This window comes from Panthera leo, chromosome A2 (genome assembly GCF_018350215.1).
Source record: "Panthera leo isolate Ple1 chromosome A2, P.leo_Ple1_pat1.1, whole genome shotgun sequence".
NCBI classification, from domain to species: domain Eukaryota; kingdom Metazoa; phylum Chordata; class Mammalia; order Carnivora; family Felidae; genus Panthera; species Panthera leo.
In genome coordinates, this window is record NC_056680.1 from 22,554,523 (window position 1) to 22,580,564 (window position 26,042).

The 26,042-nt window shown below is 42.2% G+C and overlaps 1 protein-coding gene across 1 annotated transcript in view; it reads left to right on the plus strand.

Moving 5' to 3' along the window:
• CACNA2D3 (calcium voltage-gated channel auxiliary subunit alpha2delta 3) overlaps window positions 1-26,042 on the plus strand; it is an 859,990-nt gene that overhangs the window by 231,460 nt on the left and 602,488 nt on the right. The window contains exon 4 of the mRNA XM_042929688.1: window positions 18,854-18,913. Coding sequence (XP_042785622.1) covers window positions 18,854-18,913 — 60 coding nt within the window. The remainder of the gene's footprint in view (window positions 1-18,853; window positions 18,914-26,042) is intronic.

Below are 26,042 nucleotides of genomic sequence, written 5' to 3' on the forward strand. Positions count from 1 at the left end.
ATAAACTAATTTTCAGCATATAACCAGCTTGTATGATGTCATCAGTTTAATCTGTGTATGTGTCCAGAAGCAAGCTAATATTTGGGGGTGTGGTTTCCTTAAAACCTTTCTTGCTATGTTTTTTCAACCTGCTTACACTTCCCCAAGTAAGGACAGCTTAATTAACAGCATAGAAATAATCACAGATATGTATATCTATAACATCAATATCTCTGGGCTATGATAGGTCACTGAAAGTGTTGTCTCTCCTCCCCCAATGCCCCCAGGCCTGAAACTTTATGAAAAAACATTGTTCTTTTATTAAAAAAAAATCTGTAAAATACTTTAATGACACAAACTTTGTTTTAAATAGCGGTTTAGAGTAGGACTAAGTTCATTCTGTTGGTGGAATGCAGTTAGACTTGGCTGTGCTGGAGAGCCGCGGCTGCACTGGGGAGCTGTCTGCATGGTTGTGGGACAAGCCTAGGCCTTGTGCTTTCCTCTTAATCTCCTTCCCTGTGTCCATCCGCCATGGGCTTCTCACCACCCTGAGTCACTTCTCCTCTGGCACCTCCTTGGACTCAGGTGGTATAAAGTTCAGCCTTGCACTGATGGTCCAGGCGTTGCCCCAAGCTGGCCCCCGATCTGCTGTCTTGCCATACTTAGCTCTGTGCCCAGACTATTCTGTCCTTTGTTCCTGAAGCTTATCTTTTCTCTGAATCTGTGTACGTCCTAAACACCTTCTAACGTTAGAAGAAAACCTGTCTGCTCTGTCTTCCTGGCTTCAGTAGTGGAAGTCATTGTTTCTTCCCTCAACTCCTCCACCTCGTGAGTTGGAAATCTGGCACATAGCATCAGGGGTAATTATTAATTATTGCCAGATATGGCTATAAATTCCTAGGGGGCAGAGACAGGGTTATTTTAGCTCCCTTCAGTGCCTGGCACTGCCTGGTTCTTTATATACAGTAGATGCTTAATAAATATTTGTTGACTAATAGGTTTCGTGTCCCTTAAGATGAGCTGCTCTTAATTAGTTTAATAATAGAGCCCCCCCCCCTTTTTAATGTAGCATACAAACTGGGAAAATCTTTTGGGGATGAGGTGGGATATAAATAAACACTAATAAATTATTATAAGCATTCCAAAATGTTATTGTTAACCGATGATCTTTTCCTCCATTTGGTGTTTACTTTCCCAAAAAGTGAGAAAATCTTTTTAAAAAAAAATTTTTTTTAACGTTTATTTATTTTTGAGACAGAGAGAGACAGAGCATGAACAGGGGAGGGGCAGAGAGAGAGGGAGACACAGAATCTGAAACAGGCTCCAGGCTCTGAGCTGTCAGCACAGAGCCTGACGCGGGGCTCGAACTCACAGACTGCGAGATCATGACTTGAGCTGAAGTCGGATGCTCAACCGACCAAGCCACCCAGGTGCCCCGAGAAAATCTTTAATTAGTGCTGTTTGTATATGAGCTGTGAATCGACCTTAGAATTCTGCTAGATGCCATTGAAGCCTAATTCTTAGACTCCAGTGGTTGAATGTTCACAATAGAACACACTTCTAAGGATCATTTTAATGTATTTAACTTACTATTATCTGAATAATATTTATTTAGTGTTTCTTGTCACAGTTATTGCAAATGATAGTAATTTAGCTAGTTAATCTAAAATGGGTTGTTGTGCTAAAGACGCATAAAAGATCCCAATTAAGAACCAAGTAAATAAGTCTTTAAAGGAGATTTAAATCTCTCCACACACTTGCTCGGGATGAGAACTTTCCCTGTGTTGATGGTGATTGGCAGGTTGTATTCACTAACGTGGCAGGTGCCGAGGAGTCATTGTATGCTTTGAAGGAAATCAGACAACAAAACGTATTGAATTCCACCCTGGTATACTAAAAACACCTCTTTGTTATTTTGGTGACAGTGTTATTGAAATATAATTCACATATCATATAATTTTCCCCCTTATAAGGTGTACAATTCAGTAGATTTTAGTCTATTTATAGCTGTACAACCATCACCACTATCAATTTTAGAACATTTTCGTTACCCCATAAAGAAACCGCAATACCTTTAGCCATACACTGCATGGTCTTTTGTGACTGACTCCCTCTATTTAGCTTGATGTTTACAGGGTTCATCCGTGTAGTGGTGTGAATCAGTTCTTCATTCTTTTATATTGCCAAATAATATTCCATTATATGGATGTACCACATTTTATCCAATTCATTGCTTGGTGGACATTTGGGTGTGTCCACTTTTTGGCTGTTAACAAATAGCACAGCTATGAACATTTGTGTGTAAGTTTTTGTTTTCCTTGAGTATATACGTAGGAATGGAATTAACTGGTCCTATAGTAAGTCTGCCTTTAACCTTTCAGGGTACTTCCAGATTGTTTTCCAAAGTGACTGTATTGTTTTACCTTACTAAGAATACTTTTACTGTGAGAAACTAGCATCATGCAATATATAAGAGGGTTTCTACATTTGCAAACTAGTACATTAGTTCACACTTCAGAGTTTTTCCTATTGATGGTTTTTTTCTAACAACTTTATTGAGGTATAATGGACATCCAGTACAATTCACCCATTTTAAGTGTCCAATTCAGTGATTTTAGTAGATTTGCCAAGTTGTGTGCATATCACTATAATGTGGTAATTGATGCACATCACATTGTCTGGACATCTTCCTCACTGCAATATGACCTCTCTTCCCATTCCCATTTATTTGATCTGTCCTTACTCATTTAATGTTGTCATTTGCTGGCCCAGGTGGTAGCTGGGCCAAAGGGCTGAGAAAACTTCATGGCTAACAACATAAAACTGAGACACTTATATCAACTTAATTTTTTATTTCTTTTCTTTTCCTTTGAGGGGGGGGAGAGAGAGAGAGAGCAAGCGAGCGAGAGCACTAGTTGGGGAGAGGGGCAGAGGAAGAGAGAGAAAGAATCCCAAGCGGGCTCTGTGCTCAGCATGGAGCCTGATACGGGGGTCGATCCCATGACCCTGGGATCATGACCTGAGCCAAAATCAAGAGTCAGACACTTAATCAACTGAGCCACCCAGGCGCCCCTCAACTTAATTTTTTCCAAGTTCACAATTTCATACTGCAATTTTGAAATCCAGAACTCTCTGAAAATTGAGAATTTTTCATAACTCATTTGGTGGAAAAGCTTGATCTGAAATGACATGTGGATATGTATAATATTTATTTGTTCTATTTAATGTGAATAATCATGTCTTACTACACAAATATTAATATTTGATTATGGGGTGCTGCCCTAGCTCTCACTGGGGATTTGTAATAAATACAGATACGTGTATTCTTTCATCTTTTAAAATCCAGATGAACTAGCATAGCATACTGGCCCCAATGGTTTTTTTTTATGTTTATTTATTATTTTTGAGAGAGAGAGGGACACACAGAGTGTGAGCGGAGATGGGGCAGAGAGAGAGGGAGACACAGAAACGAAGCCTGGCTCCAGGCTCTGAGCTGTCTTTAAAGAGCCCAACGTAGGCCTTGAACCCACGAACTGTGAGATCATGACCTGAGCCGAAGTCTGGTGCTTAACCGACTGAGCCATGCAGGCGCACCCCGCCCCACCACAGTGTTTTGGTTTGTTTTTTTAAGTTTATTTATTGAGAGAGAGAGGAGAGAGAGAACACGAATGGGGAAGGGGCAGAGAGAGAGGGAGAAAGAGAATCTCAAGCAGTTTCCGTGCTGTCAGTGTGGAGCTCAGCACAGGGCTCAATCTCAGGAACTGTGAGATCATGACTTGAGCCAAAATCAAGAGTCAGATGCTTAACCAACTGAGCCACCCAGGTGTTTCCTGGCCCCAACGGTTTTAGATGGTCTTATGGACCTATTTTTGCTTTCAGCAACCAGCACCTCAGGGCCTTTGCACTTGCTGTTTGGCTGTTCTTCCTGGAAGGTTATTCCTCCAGATATCCTCTGGGGTCCTTTTTGTTATTCAGGTATCAACTTTGCAGGGATCCCCTTGCTGACCACCCCAAATATTTGTACTGCTGTCATTCTCTACTGTGTTGCCTTGTTTTATAATTTTCAGGACACTTATCCTCACCTACTGTGATCTAACATATTTGTCCCCTTGCTTGCTATCTATGTCTCATCCAACATTAAGTCCCATAAAATCAGAGATCCTAGCTGTTGATTTGCGGGGACGCTGCTGAAAGGCACTGAGCGGTACAGCGTGAAGACCACACCCCCCAGCTGTTGCAGCCTGTCCCTGCTGGAGTGTCTGCTGCTACTGAGCCAATTCTGCTTGGCTCACCCATGGGGAGGGAGCTGGACTTGACCTAACAGTCAGTGCTTTAGAGCTGCTCTCAGACTACCTAAGGCTGCTGCCTCTCCCAGAGCATCAAAAACTAAACGTCTGGTCTTCACTCTTGTGCCAGCCAGCCTGTCACCATGGAGATGGAAGCAGAAAGTTCTCGGAGTGGTCTCCAGGCCCCAAAGGGAGGACCCCTCAGCAGTGAGAGATATTAGACAATCACTGGCCTTCAGATTATCTTCTTTTTTCTTCAAATCTAGATTTTCATCCATGTTTTTGGGACAGGAAGAAAGTTGTAACCAAAATCAGTCTGCTCATTCTCTCGTCTCTTGTCAGATAACTAGGTGATGGGCATGCTTTCTGATATAACACACAAGGTAACAGAATGTGTAATTTCTTCTGTTCTAGCTCTTTCGCCCCTCAATTTACACCTGGTTTTACAGCAAAATACTCGTGAAAGTCAAGGTCTAGGCAAGAATCCTGGCCTCAGTTTATTTGCTTGTTAGATTTAAGTGTCTTTGCTGAAGGACCAGTTGAGACAGCTGCTTGTGGCCATGGTTCCGAGGGCCCTTGTCACTCCAGAGTGCCTCCATGTTGGCATCAACGGTTTGAGTCTTCCTAAAGTTTAACCAAGTGAGAGTGTTATGAGTTCCACTCCTAATCTCATACCTCACCTGCTGCGTCACTTTGGGGTGGTCTCTCCATCCCTGTGAGACTGTTTCCGGTTGGTGCAGTGGGGATGTGATAGCCCCCCGAGGGTTTATGGTAAGGCTTAAATGGACAACCATTTGTAAAGTTGGGCACAGAGGAGGGTCTTGATCATGTCCGTTCCCTTCTTTAGCATCTGCCTAGGATTGCTTGATATGCTCAAAACGATTTCACTCCTTCGGAACATTTGTGGGAATTTGAAAACCACGGAAGCTCAAATATGTTTTATGAATTTGCCTAAACTATGTAGAATGGCTGATACTCAACTCCTTTTGATTCACAAAATGGAAATTTGGTATGGTTGAACTTACTACTTCTGTGTGCGTCTATTTCACAGTAAACGCAGGCGGGGAGGGCAGCAGAGGGGTGAACATGGAGGGTCAGTGCCTTCAGTGCTTTGTGCTGAACCTAAGGTTCCATTCTGTTTGGTCCTTAAGAGCACTGGAGAGCTACAAGAGCCCGAACTGCAAGGCGTGCGGGGCTGTGGAGGGGCTTGTGTGTGAGCAAGGCATGACGAATGTCAGGAGCAAGCACGGTCTACAAATGAGGCATTGCATAGACGTCGAGAGAATTTAAGGTTTTGGTCCTAGTTTACTTTTATGGAAAATGGATTGAGTCCTTCATGGGCTCCGTCTTTTCTTCATTAAAAAGGAAATCCTCAAATCTTGTACCACTATCATGTGTTTCTATATCTGCGTATTTCCTTGCCATTTTGAAATAAAGTTATAATTAAGGGTTGACAGAGGAGAGAGTTGAAACCGAGAGAATAAAACATAAAAATAACTTCCCATAAAAATTCAAACTTTATATGCAATTTCAGTTCATTACCTGGGCATTAAAAAGGGGAGAGTCAGCTTATCTTTTAAGCTAGCATCTCATCCTTGGAAATGTAAAAATGTGAAGTTTGGTTCTGGAGGGTGAAAATGTCATTTCTTGAACACAGAGGAACATACGAGAATTAGAAGGGACAAATAACAGAAAATGAGCTGAAAGATACACTTCGTTCAGAGCCTATCCCCCTTGGTTTACTCAGCTCTCCACGGGCACCCCAGGATCGGTTCCCTCGCCACCCCGTGTTTTGAGTTGGAGCCATCATCTTCTTGAAAGTATCGGACAAGGTTCAGAGTATTGGCGTCAGGATTTTATTTCTACATTGTGGGAGGAGGGCCTTTCCTGAGGACATTGAAGCAGGGGGCTTGTGTAAAACATTTGGGGACCAGGGTCATGGGAATAGTCTTATTTTTCATTATTCATTCTTGATTTCATTTGGAATAAGCTTCACACATAAGTACATGTGTTTTACTTTACCTTAGAGGAGTAAAAAGCAGCTTGGGCCTATTTACCCAAGGTCCTTCAAAAGTCAGGGGTGACCCAGGCCATTTGGACGTTTTTTCCTCTAAAGCTCCCAGTATGTTATGATGTGAAGAAATGACAAAGCATATTTCAAGTTGTGACATATTTTAAATATTTACGTTGAACAAATTACTGCTTTTTAACAAATGTATACAATATAGTTGAGCTCTTCCCAAGAAAATAAAAGATAGTAAAAAGAAGTAGTAATGTATCATAGACTATGTGGTCCAGGCACTGAATGAAACAGCGTCTCCCTCCAGTGTAGTGGCTTCTCTTTGACTGCATCTGGAATCTCCTTAGGAGATAAAGTGGAAAGTCTAAGTTTAAGGGCCTTGGAATTGGAGACCTGGGTCCAATGGCTGGGCCTGGAAAGGATTGTAGAGCTTCCCTGAGCTGGGTCATCAGGGAGATTCCCAGGACAGTTCTTATTACTGCCTTTGTTACCGTAAGCATGTTTTCATCCTCAAACCTTCCTTCTCCCTGAATTCCCTTCCTGCCAGGGCCTAAATCTCTCCTCCCTCCCTCCCTCCTTCCTTTTTTTCTTTCCTTCCTTCCTCCCCACCCCCCGGCCTGCCTGCCTGCCTTCCTTCCTTCCTTCCTTCCTTCCTTCCTTCCTTCCTTCCTAGTATTTTCATACAGGAATCTGGATTACTCTCCCAGACTTCAGTTCCTCCCACTTTTCTGTTCCCTGCACATTGGACCCTGCTCCTACCTCTGCTCTAAAATGGTTCTTGCGTACTTAACCCTCCAGTTCACTCAGGTTTGGCCAGAAAAGCCAAAAAGCCTTTAGGTATTCTAAGTAGGCAGGGATTAACATAAGGAGCTTAAAGCTCACTTGATAGTTGGCAGAACCGGGGGGCACGAGGTTCAGGGAAGCTGCTGCCCAAGTGCATAGATTCGGGAAGTGCCATGGTCACGGGGAACCACCACCAGCGGCCTGAGCCTCTGTACACTCAGTGGGTAATTCTCAGGAGGGCATGTGGATGACACCAGCAAAAGACCTGTGCCATCTGCAGATGCCCACACACTTGCCCATAGCTTCAGTTGGAGAACATTGGCATCTGCCGTTTTTGCCTTGTAGGTCTCTCCGAATCTAATCTGAATCCCTGCTGGTAAGGGATTCTAGAACAGGTAGTTTTCAGGCTTCTAGCCCTTGCCATAGAAGGGGTTGCTTCAGTGATGCTGAGAATCCACAGGCAGCATCCAGCATATGCCCTTCTTCAGCAGATCTTCCATCATTACGTTACTTGGTGTCACTCTGAGCTTTCGCAACACCTGCCAGCCTTCTTTTCTCAAGTGTTCCTTCTGAGCTCCATCTGCCTCTCTGACCATTCCTTGGTGTCTCCTGGGGGTGGTACTGGCTAGTGGTTAACAGCACCAAGCCAGTTAGCATTACTCTGTCCCCTCATTCTCTCTGGCCTGTTGGCCTCCGAGTCTTGCAGATTCACTCTTCTGAATAGCTTTAACGTGCTTTTTCTGTAGTCTTTCTCTTCATTGCGTCAGATCACCTTCTGAAAAATTTTTAAAAATCTATATAACTTCAATAATACTTAGCTGCTTAAAACTCTCCAGCCTCCTTTTGTGCTACCTCGCTCCATGCAATCCCACCTCTACATGTGTCCATATACTGAACTTTTTGTGATTGCCTGAGTGTGTCTGTCATGTTGTCTTTTGCCTTGGGGTCTTTGCACATGCAGTTTCCTGATCCTGAAAGGACCTTCCTGTTTCCTGGGCTATCGCTTGTCCTTCTGGTGTCAACATAGATGAGAAGCCTCCTTGCACCTGTAAGCCTGGTCTAGTTGATCGCTCAGTGGGCTTCCTCCTCTTGGAACCTTTATCACATTGAGTTCTGGTTGTCTGGTTTTCTTTTTCCCTCCCTAGACTCTAATGTCCTCAAGGGAAGGAGGTATATCTTATAAACTTTATAGTCCCAGCCAAACACAGTACCTGGCGCATAGTAGGGTAAATAACGGATCTTTGTTAAGTTGTGCAACAGCTGCATTTTGAGCATTGGCCATGCGCTCAGTGCTGTTTTAAGAACACAGCATGTCACTGTTTTGTGCGAGGTGGGATGGCGATGGTATCTCTGAGGAGGGGTCATGGGAGCTACAGCGTGGATGACAAGGAGGAGGGGGCAAACATCTGAGGATCCTTAGCCACGAGAACAGGAAGGGTGACAGAGACAAGTCTGTGGTGATCTGGAGCCAGTGCAGAAGGAGGCCGCTGAGGGTGCAGGGCATATCATGAAGAGCCTGTGAGTCATGGTCATGAGTAATGGGAAGTCATCAGAGGGTTTCAACGGGGGAGGGATGCCATCAGAATTACTCTTAAAAGGTCCTTCTGGCAGTGTAGATGGCTTGGAGCAGAAGCTGGGGTCTTGTTAGGCTGGTGTCTAGGAACAGATGGTTGTGGCTTTGACTAGGTTCTAATGGGGAGATGATAACAATGGTGGTAAACATAAGGTATATTTTAGAGGGATAGTCCAGAGGACTCGCTGATGGGTTGAAATATTTGTGTAATCAGTGGCATTAAATTGAGCAGTTTCCCTGCATCAGTATCTTCTTGTTTCCGGTTTATCCGCTTATAACTTGTTTTTTCAGCAGTGCTCCCGGATTAGTATAAAGATGACTTAATGTCCAGAGGTCGTCATGTCACTCTTCTGCCAAGTTGGACCTCTTCAGTGCCCTGTCCCCGCTGTGCATGGGACACAGGATCCCTTCACCTAGCTCATTGTCCTTGCTCACCTGAGCCATACCTGCCTGCCTTTTGGCACCCTCCTCCCCTTTACCTCCCCCATTCCAGACCACCTGCAGCTCTGCAGACACACGGGTCTCCTGTGGAGCCTTTGCTGTTCCCTCCCCGTCATTTCTCTTGGCCATGTGGCTGACTTTCACTCATCCTTTAAGCCAGGCTCACAGTCCCATCATTGATGAAACCTTCCCCATGGTGTCCCATGCCCTGGCAGGGTTGTCTGTTTCCTGCTTTGAGTTTTCATTGCACGTTACTCTCTCTGCCCTTTGTTTTCCCCATGTGTAGACTTGGGATACTCTCTGTGCTTTCTTTTATGGGATGGTTGTGAGGATTAACTTGATTGATTGACTCAAACGCTTAGAGCAGCTTCACATGGGGACAGGAGGTGTGAAACCCAACAGCTATTTGCTGTTGTCACCCATGTGGTCCTCCCATTGTGGCCCACACCACACTGTCTAATGATTTCCTTCTCCTCCCAACTAGACAACAAAGGTGCCAGTTGTCTTCATGGCCCAAGCCCTGGCATAATTCTTCTGATATGTGTCATCATCCTAATCACGGCCGTTGGTGTCATCATCAACAATGAGAAGACCTAACACCAATGGATGTTTACTGTGTTCCAGGACTTTGGCCCAGAGTACTCTCTCTCATGAAGTAGCTGGAGCCAGGATTCAAAGTCAGGTTGTCTGACCCCAGAGCCTGCTCTCTGGACCAAAATATGTTGCCCCCTGACCTCCAGCTGAAGTTGCCTGGTAAATACTTATATGGAAAGATAGAAGGAAAGAATAAAAAGAGAACTGGGATAGGTTTTCTATGCATCAAATTTATGTAAAACTCCATCTTGAGTAGGTAAAGTCTGAATGGACGTGAAGGTTGCTCTGTGTTTTTCTGCTTTCAAGTTGAAAGAACCTTTTCTTTCCCTGGCCATTGTTTGGGGCCAGGGGCTGGGAACTGCCTGCCACACTTATTGGCCTGCTCCACGTCTCAGGTGCCATCCGTCAAAGGAGCTTGCTTTGGCAAACAGCTTAATTTCTGTGTTTGTGCCATTCTGAGGACATCAGTCAAACCTTTCAATAAAGGCCCTGGCCTCATTCCATTTTCAGCCTCACCGATCACGGATTTTGCTGCAGAAGCTGGAAAAGACTGGTGGATTCTGAAAACCAGTCCTTAAGGAGCAGGTGCACAGCCTTGTGTTTGTGAACACAAGGTTTGGAGTCCTCTCCTTGGCAGCAGAATCGACGTTCTCATAACCTCCATGTAACTGTGAACTTGAGGCGTTGTTCCAAGTTCTCCCCATATGAGAGCCAACCGTGGGAGGCATAGACTCTGTGAGCTTTCCTTGTTACAGTCAAGCTGTGTTATGCCTGAACATCTTGTCTCTTCTCCTGCCCCATCATAATAATTTCTTGCACTTGCGCGGAATCCTTAGGAAATGTTTTGTGTCTACATTCTCACCAAGTTCACACACCGAAGTAAGAGGAAAGATGGTATTATTTCAGGGCCTCGGATAAGAAAATCAGGGCTCAGACAAGTTAAGGTTTTTCCCAGAAGAAGCAGCTAATTAGTAGGGTGATCTGGATTTAAACCTTTGTCCTTGGGCTCTGAGACCTGTTCTCATTCTGCTGGACCAAAAGCTTCTTGTGGGTCAGGACTAAGTTATTTATTGCTTGATGTCCCACTCAGTTCTTGGTACCATTCTGGTTACTTGATAGGTTCTCATCAAACACTTGTTAAAGTAAGTTGAACAGAAGGGAACTACAACTCAGAATAGAAACTCCGTAGGACAGATTTTCCCACTGGCAATAACACCTTGTTAACTTAGCTGTGCCTTGTCTTATGTAGATGTTCCCATCATCCTTAGCTATCTGGATGGTACCTTCCATACTCTGCCATTGTGGGTTTCACACCTCCGAGTAAGTCCTGGAAAAGATGTAATTAAGGGCTGGAACAGGATTTTTTTTTACTGTTAGGAGTCCTCTGGGATAGGTGATTTCCTTTGGTTGTGGAAAACAAATGTTTATCCTCAAACTTCTATAATCCTGTTCATCTTGGACTTTCCCCTCCATCCTGGACTGCCTCCTTAGGAAGTTAATGATAATTTCATTCCCCACAAAGGAAATAGCCCAGTTATCCCACAACTGAAGAGTTCTGAGGGAACTTTTCAAGGTTTGTGGTTAAGTTGACTTGATTTTGGTAATAAAGTAAGCCATTCCCAAGAAGGCTATGTAAACGGAGGGCCATTCCATAAGATCCCGGATCATCTGAAAACGTTGCTTGTCTTTTCTTCCTAACTCCTCCCAGCTGCCATGGTCCTTGGGCAGCCCCTTGAGCAAAGCTTGGCTGTTTCTATCTGTAGAGGCTTCGCACATGTTGCACTTGGGCAAACGCAGCCTTATCTGTAGAATGAGGTGGCTTTGGTTTGGAAATTGGCTACACTTGTTGATAACAGGCATTAATTTAATCAGCCTCAAATTGATGACAGCTATCTCCTGTGGATACAAAGGTAGTTTGCTTTGGTTGTGATCCTGTCTTCTGATGAAAGGTCTAGGCTTATTTTGTCTTGTAAAAGTCTGATGTAGGCTTATGTAATCTGAAGGAGCTGGGAAGGGGGAGGAGTGGAGGAAGGGAGGAGAGAGCCCCAGGTACATGCTCGATGTGTTTGCTCTTTTGTTCCGTTACCTGCTTTCTCTGGAAACTTTATAGATTAGCTTTTATAATCTACTTTGAAATGTTTGCTGTTTTTAAAGCAGAAGCAATCTTTGCAGTTTTCAGGCAGAAGGTCATTTTATACAAAATGTTCATTCGTGTGCAACAAAGCTTATTTCTTCTACAGGAACAAAGAAATAATGAAGGCTCCTTAAAAGCTGTTTTTCTGTAAAGAAATGATCATCTTGATAGTTGGTGATTTATATGTGTCATTTCTATCGGAATTGAAAAGTAAAAACATTTGTATCAATAAGGATTACTGAATATTGTGAAGCTCTCAGATATGACTCTAACTGTGGATTTCAGCATTTCTCACTGGGAGGGAAAGCGTTCTTCTTTAATTGTGTCCATCTTTCCAGGTAATTTCCTTTGGCCCTGGTTTATTGCCTGAAGATCTTTCATAGATGTGGCCTCTGTGTAGGTCTCTGAGATCTGGCTGCTACCAGCACATTTTCTTGCCTCCAGAACTTTGTGTGCAATGTTCCCATGGGCTGGAACACTGGTTCAGCACCTTTCCTTCTTCTGTTTTCCTTTAGAGCACAGCTTGATGTCACTTCTTCTGGGAAGCTTCCTAGCCTACTGGCAGTATTCTTTGTCACTTGTCCCTTTATGTTGCACTTGCTGTTTTCCTCGTGTGTGGCCCTCACCCTTCTATAAAGCACCTCATGTTTCATGGCTCACTGGTGGTGCAAGCCCCACACTTTGGGAAGTAGTGATCTGACTATTCTAGTGCAAAAGCAGCAAAGATGAATCAATACTGTGACAGAGTAGTAAAAACTCCATCCCAAGAACAAAGGGGAAGGGATTTCCATGCCAGAAGGAATGAAAATGTAAGTTTGAACATCTTACACCCCCCCCAACTTAATAGGTCTTAAACTATTGATTTCTGACCCCCCCTTTTTTTTAAGTTTACATTTTACTTTGAGAGAGCAAGAGCATGAGCTGGGGAGGGGCAGAGAGAGAAGGAGAGAGAGAGAGAGAGAGAGAGAGAGAGAGAGAGAGAGAATATCTCAATAAGGCTCCATGCTGTCAGTGTAGAGCTCAGTGCGGGGCTCGAACTCATGAACCATGAGATCATGACCTGAACTGAAACCAAGAGTCACACACTTAACTGACTGAGCCATCCAGGCACCCTGATTTCTGACCCTTCATACAAGAAAGGAGTGTTTGAAATTAGCCCTGGGAACAAATCAATCCCATTTTGTCCAGATTCTCAGAGACACATTTTCATGTGCTGACAGCATTTTAATGAGGGTAGAGATTTTTCATTTTATTTCTGGGATCAATTGAATTTGAAATCTGGGATGCAGATAGGACCAGGGTCTCCTCTGTCTTCGCTGCTGTAGACCGTCAACATGCTGAGTTCAAGCCCTGCCCTAAATGGTGCCAGGGTAGCATTACCCCTAGGTGCACACTGATGGGCAAAAGGTGTAACTCTTCCTGCATCAAACTAGCTCTTCAAGCAAAAGCCGCTGAATCTAGTGTAAGGAAAACATGAACCATGTGACACTGGGTATGGTCGTGATGGCAGTGGTACTGTCTTCTGGTCATTCTGTATGGTTATTCTTCTACACCAAGTTTAGTGCTTGTTGGATTTGAAGGAAGTCTCGCGTGATCTCTAACCCTGGTATTCTTGACAATTCAATCATTAGCTTCAAGCGAGTCATCAGTATAGCCCAAAGCCATGTTAGTGATTACAGGTTTTCCTTAGAATAATCCCCTCAGTCGAATGTAACCCCCTCCCCCTTTTTTTTTGGAAAAATAATTATGTATTCATTCCAGAAAAAAAGGCAATAAAAATGCAGGTAAGATTATTAAATGTACTGTTGCAAAATGAAGCACATTAAGTGCTTTAAAATCTTTGTTAAATTCCAATATCCCATTATAACAGCATTTACAAGCCAAAGCTTTTTACTTTTAACATGAGAAATAAAAATATCATTTTTCTTTGCTTCTCCATATGGTTTTTATATTTCTGTTTTGCTTTAAGGATTTCTGCCTATAATGGTTCCCTCCTCCGCCTTTCCCCCTTCTTATTAAAATTTTTTTCTTTTCATTTGTACATAATTTGTTCATTCTGATAGACTCGGTAGGAGTCCAGTAGTAAGTTACTATCACATTTTCTCTTACCTTTCCCGCCTCTCACTGTACTGTCTTTTCCCCTATTAAGCCAAAATGATCAGGAACAACAAAAACAAAAAATAAAAGATAAAATACAAGTAGAACAACAAAAAAAAATCATTTTCTTCTTCTGATCCAGTTTTTACGGTGACTTGGTGTCCTGTTTTCCCCCCTCCTCAACCATGACAGGAAGTTTGACCTCCATAGCTGTCATCTTGATTTAAGTGTTTTGGAGGAGGAGACTGGAGACTGTGTGTCCTGTAGCATCGTACTCATTATACGTGGGGTCACTGTAAGAAGAAATAAGATGTGATTTAAAATGAAACGCTTTAATATCCCACTGTTTCCCTTGGCAGTTTTGCCTTCACCGTAGCTGTAAATAGTGTCCATGGTCCATGGCTTCTAGCATTTCTTATTTATAAAGATGGCTTTTGTTTGTATTTATTTCACTAAAAGGGAAGCATTCTTTGGAAATATAAAGTCGCTGAAACATACATCACATCCTGAATGGCAACTTTTTGGCTTGTAGATGCTTTGTTCCAAGGCCAGCATGTATATTCTAGTACATTGTTATCATTTTTGTTGAGCGAGGGAATGCTTTGGCGTTAAAGTGGGGAGGATCCGCGGGCGGACAACACTGCTGTTTCCTTGCCTCAGAGCCCGGTTTTGAATACGAGTCTTCAAAGCCATTTTTATTTCCAGTGTTCAGTTTTAATTAAAAACCACATTCACAATTCTGTAATCCCATCTGCAGATCCAAAAGGGGAATTCATACAAGAGAAAATTAACTCCTTATTATTAAAAGCACACTGCCTTTCCAATAGGTATAATAGAGTAACAGTTTCCCTCGGGCTCAGTGGTTCCTTATATAATAACTAAAATATTAGCAAATTTTAATTGATTTTTCTTACCTGCAAGCAGTGATCAAACTTATTTTTAAAACATACTTAATTTGATTTAGGTGATAAAGGGATTTGCTTAGGAAAGAGACACTAGAAGCTGCTCTTTTCTACTGGCAAGCATGAGTTGGAAGTTGAATGGTCTTGACTTTTTTGAAATGGTGATTCAATTTATTTTTATAAAAGGAACTTTTGTCCCCAGGATTCTGTTTTAGGTAAATTTATGGCACATGATATCCTTCTTTTAAAATTGTTTTCTAATGTTTATTTTTGAGAGACAGAGACAGAGCATGAGCAGGGAAGGGCAGAGAGTGAGGGAGACACAGAATCCGAAGCAGGCTCTGGGCTCCGAGCTGTTACCACAGAGCCCGATGTGGGGCTTGAATCCATGAACTATGAGATCATGACCTGAGCTGAAGTCAGACACTTAACTTGACTGAGCCACCCAGGCACCCCGGTGCATGATATCCTTCTTAAATAACATTTCTTTTAATTTGTGTGTCTTTATAAGAGTATTTCAGAAGAAAGATCAACTATCCTTTATTCTTTCCAAAAGCTACAAGTTCTTGGTGTGCTGTTTGTCATTACCATTGTGCATAACCGATGAGCTTGTTCTTGAGGATCTTCCCCTGAATTCTCCCATAAAATGTAGGCCTCTCTTCCAGTAGCCCCATACTGCATGAAGTATGTATCCTTTGAAAAAGAGCCCTGTTTGAAAGTACTTAACTTGCTTTCCATGAGATAACTATTATGTGTAGCTGCCAGTGGACCATCTGTTTTTGAATCTTATTTCTTAAGGTCTTGTAGTGAGCTTGATGGTAAAATATCTTCATGGAAACAAAAAATATGTGAGATAAATTAAGTTAAAAAAAAAAAGCACGTGGCAAATTTAATTTGAGAATGAACGTAAAAACTGGCCAGCAGGGTACTCGCTGCACCACACAGAGAACAGTGCTTTGCCTTATCTTAGTAGTCAGTACAATAGTATTGAATTGTTTCCAGTTTGTTACCTCCTCGTGCCCTATGACTTATATTGCAGTGTTTGTGGTTGAACTGTATTACATTTCATGTTATGTTATATATGAATATGTTAAATGGTATTATGATATACATATATACACAAAGGTAAATGAAATGCTTTTTACTAAATATGTGAAATACATATCATGCTGTGTTCTTTCGTGATAATTTCAACTACCTATTATTTCCATCTTGTTCTCTTATTTGTTGGTATTATGCTGCCTTATTGTTTTTTTCATTTCCAGTTGTTCACTTCTTTCAATATTTTCTGTCTTGGTCATCATGAAATTTTATTTGTTCTTTTTGTCATTTGTACATGTCATTAGCATTTCTTCTCTGGATTCTCGGAGTATTTAGATATCATGAAACAACCACTTCTGTGTGTTTAAGTAAATACATAATCAAAATGCATGAGTTTGTTTTTTTTTATAATGTAAGTGCTCAGACATGTATATTTATGTGTAAATATATATTCATACACGTTCTGTAAACCTCAATATGAAACTGATTTCATGATACATACACAGAAAATCTAAATCTGTTACAAAGATTAAAAAAATTTTTTTTAAGGTTTATTTATTTTTGAAGGAGAGAGAGACAGAGCGTGAGCAGGGGATGGGCAGAGGGAGAGGGAGACAGAGAATCCGAGGCAGGCTCCAGGCTCTGAGCTGTCAGCATAGAGTGCAACACAGGGCTCAAACTCAAAGGCATGAGATAATGACCTGAGCAGAAGTCAGAAGCTTAACCGACTGAACCACCAGGTGCCCCAATCTGTTACAGAGATTAAGAGAATAAGCTCTCTAGGGGCGCCTGGGTGGCTCAGTCAGTTAAGCCTCCGACTTCAGCTCAGGTCATGATCTTGCGGTCCGTGAGTTTGAGCCCCGCATCGGGCTCTGTGCTGACCGCTCAGAGCCTGGAGCCGGTTTCGGATTCTGTGTCTCCCTCTTGCTCTGACCCTCCCCCATTCATGCTCTGTCTCTCTCTGTCTCAAAAATAAATAAACGTTAAAAAAAAATTAAAAAAAAAAAAAGAATAAGCTCTCACAAATACATCAATTTCTTGTATCACTATCTGTCACTCATCTGTCGAAATCCACACGGGTGCCTTTGCAGACTGGGTCATGTGATTCCCGGCGGCTGACATACTTCACTGTCTAGGATGATTCTAGGAAGACTGTGATGCAATGAAAGTTTGGGGCCAATGGATCCAATCTACATAAATAGTGTCTCTTCTTAATTTTTCTTTTCTTCTGTTTCTCATCCTCTCAACTGTATGCTTCTCCTCTAGAAAGCATATACTGTCTTATAGTGAAAATACACATATACACAGATTTTAAAAAGACGAATGAAAGTTGAGAAAACTTGGAGAGCTGGTGCATATCATTAATCAAGGCAGCAGGGATGTATTCAAGCTCTAAGATGAATGCTGTTTTTTTTGCCAGTGGTTCTCAAACTTCAGTGGCTTCCAAATCCCCTGGAGGGCTTGTTAAAATGGATTTCTAGGCCCACCCTCAGGGCCTCTGATTCTGTAAGATGGGATGGGGCATGAGAACGTGCATTTTTAACACATTCTCGTAAAACTGATGCTCGGGTGGGGGACTGCCCTTGGAGTAGCCCTGTTCTAGGGTCACCGTTTCAGGTGTTTCCAATGAGGAAACCAAGGCCTGACAGGGGAAGGGGCTTGAGTAAGATGTAGTGGGTTGTATCTAGGCTAGGGTGAGAACTGGGTCTTCTGGCTCTGGCTCTGTAGTGTTCTCCTGGGATCTGTTCTTTGATTCTCCAGAGAAGGTGAAGCCCCTTCCTGACTGTCTAAAGAAAGTGTGGGAAGCCAGATTTGCTGCCCTCCCAGATTCCTGTCTGTGAGCAGCACTGTCTCTGGCTGACCTATCTCTTTGCATGTTCTATGGAGAGAGCTTAGTGGTCTGTATTGGTGCCTAATGTTACCCACATATATTTCAACCTCTTCATTTCCATATCCAATTGAATAATTATTCATGGAACATTTGTCTGTTGATTTGTAATCATTTAGAGATTAATACCCATGTCACCATGTTTCAAACATGGCCTATTAAACTCAGGTCTGTGTTATGCCAAGAAAAAACAAGTTGAAGACAGCGCAGGTTACAAGAGTAACCAGAAGGAAAACAGAAATGGCTGGATTTTTACTTGGATCTAAAGGTTTTGCTTTTAGTTCGATGAAATTTTCGTGAAATATTATCTCACTAAGTGAGTTTTCTGCAACATCCTCTAACCTACGTTTTCAACTTAATGTTGGCAAATTCAAATTAAAGTAAACATGATTTTGATAGTTGACTAATTGCCTTCGAATGGCATTTCATGAAATTGTTTTCATAAGAATATGGATTGGTTGAATTTAATTGGCTAAGAAGAGTAACAAGAGTTGTATATTTAAAGGTTCTGGTTATTGATCTAATTTCAGCGATTTTCTTACTGGGATGCAGATGGTCACAGTGGCATTGATGTGCCATAAATCCAAATAATTGCCACCTGATAATTACACACTAGAACTGGGTGCAGAAATAATTGCTTTGAATGAGTGAGGGAATTAAAATCAGTAGTATTTCCCAAACTGAAGGGGGAGAAAGTTAGCCCACGTAGTGTTGGACTCGATTCAATTCAATAAATCTTGTGATGAAGAGACATCTATATCTAAGGAATCACTCTTCTAGGTAGGTTTTGTCATTCTTATTGGGCCTCAAGGACCAGTGTCTTTGAGTTGTTACAAATTGCTATGAAAATGGATGCAGAGCACGTGTGCATTTATACACATATAACAGTAAATGTTTGCTGGAAAAATTTGATTTAATGATGAAGGCAAAACCCAGATTTTGACACTGATGTTACTGTCTCCAGTTTCATGGGAGCAAAGGGACCAAGTCATAGTGTACATGCCATGATGCAGTCTGTCATCTGGGGGTAATGGAGAAGCATTTGCCTTTTTACATTGTTGGAATGGGGTCTGGGCCACATTTCTGATCCTTCACGTTGCCTTCTCTCTTTTCAGCGTCTTGTGGAGGCTGCAGAAGAGGCACATCTGAAACATGAATTTGATGCAGACTTGCAGGTAACTGATTATAGTTGAGTTAAATTTTTTGTGTGTTGGCTGCAGAATGAGAAACACTAGGTATAGCAAAACACCAGCTTTCAGTGAGAGAGACTTTCAGGAGGATGCTATGCAGTTAAAAATAAGCCTGTCCATTTCTTGACAGGGCAGGGTGGTGATCCTCGACAGTTTTCTACCCTGACAGTTATAGTGAATGATAACACACACTCACGTACATGCACGTAACCAGATTTTGACAAACCCCTCCCCAATTCTGGAGGACTTAACCAGTCAACTAACAATAATAAGCAGAACTCCTAATGGTATATTGATAAGATGGACAGCTTTGGACAGCAGAATATTAGCAAATCCCACTTCCCTGGCTGCATTTTAGGTGACTGAACGCAAAATTGTGACGGATGTAATCTTGAATTGACTGTTATATTATATCTAAAAATTAAATCATTCACTGACATGGCATTTGAACATCTAATTAATAAATTTCTTTCAGCGGCTTTTGTATCCAACTATGACACACTTGCATCTGGCAGAGAAGGATTTTGATGTTGCATATATATATAAAAAGCATATTAAAAGGCATCAAGGGAATTGAATAATACCTGGAGGTTCCTTTTGGTCCCTCTTGAAGGAAATTTTATCTGTATTGTCAAAATGAGTTCAGTGGTGTTTACTACCCCCTGCTAAGCAGACAGAAGGAATGAATCTTAATCCTTAAATCTGTACTTTGCTAGAGTACATCTCCTCTAGTGGCATGTGGTCACAATTAGGAAGTAGTGTTTATTTTGGTATGTTTTCATTTGTTGGAAATGACAAAGGCAGATCTAAGTATTCAAGCACAAAAGAGGTGGTGATACCAAAGGTAGCCTTTGGCTGTATCTCTGTTCCATGGATGTCCCTCTTCATCACTCCCCATCTATGGGTAAAAAAATGCACACTCAAATGGGGGTAATGGAGGAAAGCTTAATAAAGGAAGTATTTACAAAGGTATGGTTCTATTTCTATGGGATTATTTACAAAGGTATGGTTATAGAGAAACCAACAAGCAGTGATGTTTTACCCCAGGGTAAGCCACCCTCCTAGCCTGAGGAACATGAGTGGGGAGTGGTTTCCAAAACCCAGGAAGAGTAGCTGTATGGAAAGGTTATTTGATAGAGGGGTGCGACCAGTCGTGGTGAGCTAGAAGGGTGGAATTTGGGGGGATAATACCCCAATAACAGTATCTAGCCTTCTGATATCTTGCTGGTACCCACCATTGACTGAATCCAGCTATTGAAGTGGTTGATGTTGTTCTGTCTTCTGAAGCATTTGAGCTAGGTGCATAAGGGTGAAGAATTGGTCTGCAGGGGAAAGAGAAACTATCAACCCCCACCACTTGGTAGTCATTTTCAGGCATAACACCAACATATGAAGTAAATAGAGCCAGGACGGTAGCCAAACAAAAGAGATTCCAGGGAGAGGTGGAGAAGTGCTGGGGACGATCAGTAACAGTAGGATAGAGGTGGAGAGGCCAGCCCAGCTCTTTGGGCTAAGTTGCAGGAGAAGGGGCAGAGGAGTCAGCTGAATGGGGCAAGAAGCACCTTGTTTCCTACAGTCACACCTCCATGGCAGCCGCAGGAAGGTCCAGAGGCTATTTACTGGCCACATTTATCTTCAGCGTGCCTCCTCTTCACACAGTTTGGAGTTCCTAGAGTGGGCCAGAGGGACTGAATGGAAGCATCAGGAAGCAACTTTGCAACTGTGAGGATTGTAAGGACCTCTTGAATGTGTTGTCAAGAGAAACTGTCTCCTCCTGGGGAATATTCTGGTTGTAAATTACAGAAACTCATATCAACTCAAAAGAGATTACCGTGTTGAATAAGAGTCCCTGAATCCACTCTAATAAGATGTAAATAAACAAGAAGATATAAATAGATAGGTAGATACATAAATAAATGCTAAGGGAAAGCTTTTACAGTAGAATACCAACTAATATAGAAGAAATAGTGGAGATAGAAGATTATAGTAATAATTCAGACAGGAAACTTTAATGGATGCTAAACCTAGTAGGAAAGAGTTTGATGAAGAACAGAATATTGACAATTTCAAAGTATCTGCCCACAAATTACTTACTAATTACAAAGGGGAATATAGCAACTTTACATGGAGAAACCTGGCAGACACTTCCTTAAACAGGTAATCAAAATTAATATCACTGATGACAAGACACAGGGACATCAAGTGCCTCCAGATGTGTGTTGAGCCTTAGGACAGCATCCCTATGTAGAATTCTTGCCCAGAATGTGTAACCTGAATCTAATTATAATAAAACATAAGACAAATCTAGATTGGGGAATATTCTACAAAGCAACTGGCTAGACTCTTCAAAAATTCCAAGGTCAAGAAAGACAAAGAGGGGCGCCTGGGTGGCTCAGTAGTTTAAGTGTCTGACTCTTGATTTTGGTCATGATCTCGTGGTTCATGGGTTCGAGCCCTGCATTGGGCTCTGCACTGATGGTGTGGAGACTGCTTGGGATTCTCTCTCTCCCTCTTGCTCTGCCCCACCCCTGCTCGCTCTCTCTCTTGCTCTCTCTCTCTCTCTCTCTCTCTCAAAATAAATAAACATGAGAAAAAAAAAAGACAAACGTTGAGGACTTGTTCCAGACTAAAGGACACAAAAGACACATGACAATGAAATACAATGCTTGATCCTAAATTAGATTCAGAACCCAGAAGCAAAGATTTGAAAATGGACCCTGCATTAGATGATAATAATGTATCAATTTTCTGTTGAATTTTCTGATTTCTGTGTATTGTGCTTATATAAGAGAATGTCCTTTTCTTGAGTTTTTCTGGAGCAAACATTTGCACCCACTGGTCCAAGAAATGAGTTTGTAGGAGAGTGAAAAAGATTATTGGAAGTCAGGACTTGTTTGGAAAATCTGGTGTTGATGGCTCATACAGTCAATTTTATTCTGAGATCAGTTGTCTACAAAACACGAGTGGGCAAGAGAGGGAATAATTTAATGACTTGAGAGGGTTATTTATCCTTCAGCAGAGAACAAATGTTGTGTGGTTTAGGTCAACTAACCTAGAGACACTCTTTTTTGTCCCTTGAAAGCTAGTGTTCCCTTCAAGAGTGCTCTGACTTCCTATTAGGAAGCTTTATAGTGGAATTCTGGTGTAGCAAACAGATTCCCTTGTCAAATGTGGTGCTGTAAGGATAAATGCAGCATTGGCATCTCTTTTCAAAAAAAAAAAAAAAAAAAGAGCGACCGAGAAAAGAGCCTTTGGAGTGTTACAGTTTTTGTTCTCTTGGGAACAAAGAAGGGGAGCCCAGTTTTTCCTCCCTTGGTCATCTGTTTTGTATAAGGTACAACAGAAATATTAGGGGCTACATTTGTGGTCTGAACTAGAGTAGAGGTTAAAAAAATCTGTCAGTATTACAGAGTATCATTTACTACCTGGACCTCAGACCTTGGTGAAATCTTCTCTGGCTCATAGTAAACCATGTGTGCTTTTGCGAGAACCTGTAAGAGAGAGGCCTTTGAGAAAATGGATGTGCATGGAAGAATGTGTGTCTTCTGAGATGAAGGTTTTGAAGCCGGGAAGCTTCAGTGCTATTAAGTGCAAGTCTTAACAGCTTGGATGTCAGCCTTGTTGCTATCACCGAGGTAGCAGGTCCGTGTACGGGCTCTGGGTTTATAGCTACGACAGTCCATTAGAGCTGATCAATTGTTAATCTGGGTTCCACTGACCTCTTGGCAACCCCTGCCAGTGGATTGTTTTTATCAAAAAAATTTCAGACTACCATCTGCTCACAGTGAGATAATGCTAAGGACGTCCCTGTGCTATTAGCTCAGGAAGAGCAGAGGGAGCTGGGGGGTCTGTTTTCCTACAGAAAAAATAAAAGTGCTTTTGTGAAATTTCCTCAACTTTGTAGCTTCAAGTTGTAGCTCCCTCCTCTTTGTTCCCTACATAGAAAAGAAGTGATAAGGTCTGCCTCTTATTTCAGGTTAAATTGGAGCCTTTGCCTCGTTGCACCATTCAGGAGCTTTGGAAGTGAAGAGTTTGTTTTCCATTGGTAGAATCATCAAAAATTACCACAAGAAAGTCATGTGTCTTTTATTGTCAGGATTTTATTTTTCATTTAAATTTTGTCTTACAGTTTCTCTAGAGGTTTAACATTTTTCTCATGGGCTTATGGCCTTCACATCATCAGTGTCCTTTGTAAGGTCCGTAAACATAGAATTAACCGTTCTTGACAAAAACTGTACTGGGGCAACAGGTAAAATACAACGTTGGAAGGGTAGCATGTGTGAACAGCCCACAATGCAGTGTCCTCCATGGAAACCAGACCTGCCTGGTCGTCTTTAGTGGCTGGAAAACTTGACTGTTGACACTGGGGTCAGTTCAGCCCTCTGGCTTGTCCCTCTCTATGGGAGGCCTGTGGGTTCTAGATGGGCCTTACCTTGGTTTTGTCCTTTATTCTCTGGTATCTCTCCCTTTGGGCAACTTATAATTGATATGAACAGAGGCTGTGTTAAAATGGCATCTTTGCTTTTTTATTTTGTGCTTTGAATTAACATAGGTTTTTTTTTAAATATAAAGCTTATATGAGGTTGATAATTGTAATGTGAAGAGTTGAAGAAAAGAACCTGTGTCTTAATTATCACATGTGATTATTGTAGCGTTTCATTATTTTGATGCCAAACCCAACTGGAGTTAGGGAGAGAGTGGTGGGAGCAGACCCTAGGCCGGGTTATCCTAGCTACTAATGAATTTCCAGAAAACTAGGTCTACATATATAGTAGAACTTGGAGAGAATGCTTCTCCCCAACCTTGCTTACTCTTTCTTTTTGGGTTTTTCCATTGGCAGCGAAGAAGATGGAAAAAAAAAGTCCTTTTGACAGTTTACTAAAAACCTGCTTATCTTTGAACCGCAAACATATTTTCTTTGAAAGCTGTCTCCAATAAGTGCCAATTGCACAGAGCTGGTGCACAGCAGAAAAAAAATGTGGTTTTGAATTGTGTATCCTGCAGAAGCCTTTTCCATTGCAAAGTTTTCTATAATAATTTTTCTTTGTTATTTTGTAAGTAATAGGAAAATAAAAAGCCTGGTGATATGCAGAAGGATAACAAAAGTGTAAGTGGGAAGGAACTGGGGAACGGAGTGTCTTGAACGTCCCTCCTTGTCATCCTCAAGCCTCAGACACCTACCTTGCAAACACCGTGGACTGACTTCAACGTTGGGGTCAGGGATTTGGAGTGGGAAGGATGCAAAGACCATGAGGGGAAATCTCCCAGCGGTTGGGCTGGTGGGACGCCAGCCTCCATACTTGTGGGGCCGCTTCCCACGGCCACCTCCTGGCCACCCCTGGTGCAGCATGAGGTCCCTGTTGAGGGAGACCCAGGTGAAGGATGGGGGCCCGTTTGGGAGCCCCAACATCCTCCGCTGTAGGCCACCTGTGTCACCATTCACTGGGAGGAGGAAGCCTTTCCTGGAAAGGATTAGGAAGGGCAGTGGAGCATCAGGGCAGACCTGTCCTTTTCCCTGACAGTCTTTCCCTGCTGGCCAGTGAGGCATTGCCCTGGGGAAACCCGCACGTTGTGGACGCAAGCCAAGGACGCCTTTAGTAGAAGTTCTTCCCGAGCGGAGGAAATCACAGTCCTCAGGGGCTTTTATAGTTATTCCTGACAAGCCCCAGTCTATCCTCATCCTTTTTGCCTGAGCAAGGGGTTGGCTCCTTGCAGAGGGAGGAGGTGGAGCACAGAAGCCCAGGCCCCGGAATTAGAAAATGGTGCTTTTCATAGAGGTAGCGAATTGACTTTCTGTGCATAAGCAAGAAGGAGAGGGGTCACATCTATAGGAAAATAAATGAAAACAGAAGGAGATTTTCACACTTCCTATTAAAATAAGTGTTCCCCCCACCTCCGCCACTTTTTTCTGATCTAACTTCTGAGAACATGCCTATTGTTTTTTTTTTTTTCTTTCTTTTTATCAGCTTGGCAGGGGGTCACAGTCTGCATTTTAAGATATTACATTGGGATGTTTCTTAGGGGCCACATGTCGTTTATGCACAAGACTGATGTGTAAATAGTTTCCCAAGAATCCTTAAATGTGAACATTCTAACATCAAAGTCACTCTGTGTACACAATTGTAGTTGTTCATTTGGTTAGAACGTTATGACTTTACATAAGGTCAGGGCATGATTGAGCTTTGTGTTGATCAGTTGTCTGGTAGTCACATGTTATGCACAGGACCCCGACTGTTGGTCATGTGGAAGTGGAAGAAGGGGTGGCAGGTGGAGCCTCAGCTTGACCCAACACAGAGAGCCTTGGCCTAGAGATCTTGAAATGTAGGTTCTAGTAGTTCTTGTCTACCCAGACCATTTACATGCTCAAAGATCTGCTACTGTGGTCTCTTTGCTCATCCATGAAATGATGTACTTGTAAGGTCTAGATGATTTCTAAGGTTTCATCCATCTCTCGTGGGCTGTGATAATTCAACAAGTAGTTGTCCATAACCTCTGTGTCAGGCACTGTGCTATGCATATGGCCACGAGTGCTAAGCCGATGCTGTCCCTGTTCTCACATAGCTCACCATCTAACAGCAGCGACTGATATTAAAACTGTGGTGACATAAATAATTATTACATTTGAATCTGATAAATGACATGAAAGAGAAGTACAGGGCATTATCGCAGTGCACAGCTAGCAGACCTCCCCTAATCTGCGCACCTAGTTCAAGGGACCTTGGAGCAAAGACTCATCCGAGAGTGGGTCTTGATTGAGTGGAGATTCAAGGTTTGCCTCCATCACAGCTAGAAGAAATGTCTCCAGACACAGAGAACCCATAATATCTTTATTTTCCGTAAGTGCAAAATTAAAATTATTTGATCTGTTTTCCATATGATAATTTTTCTCACTTCTGAACTCTGATGATACTTTATTTTTGCCTCTTTTTTGATGCTTACCATTTTCTGTTCTGTTAATTTTATTCACGTATGTCTATTTTTTGCTTAACTTAACATTTAGGACTGAGTACAGGACTGGGTACATGTTAGACCCTGTTCTAGGTTGCGGGACTTCCACAAACTGAGATGTGACCCTTATAACCCAGGAAAATTCTAATCTATCTTTTTAAATGTA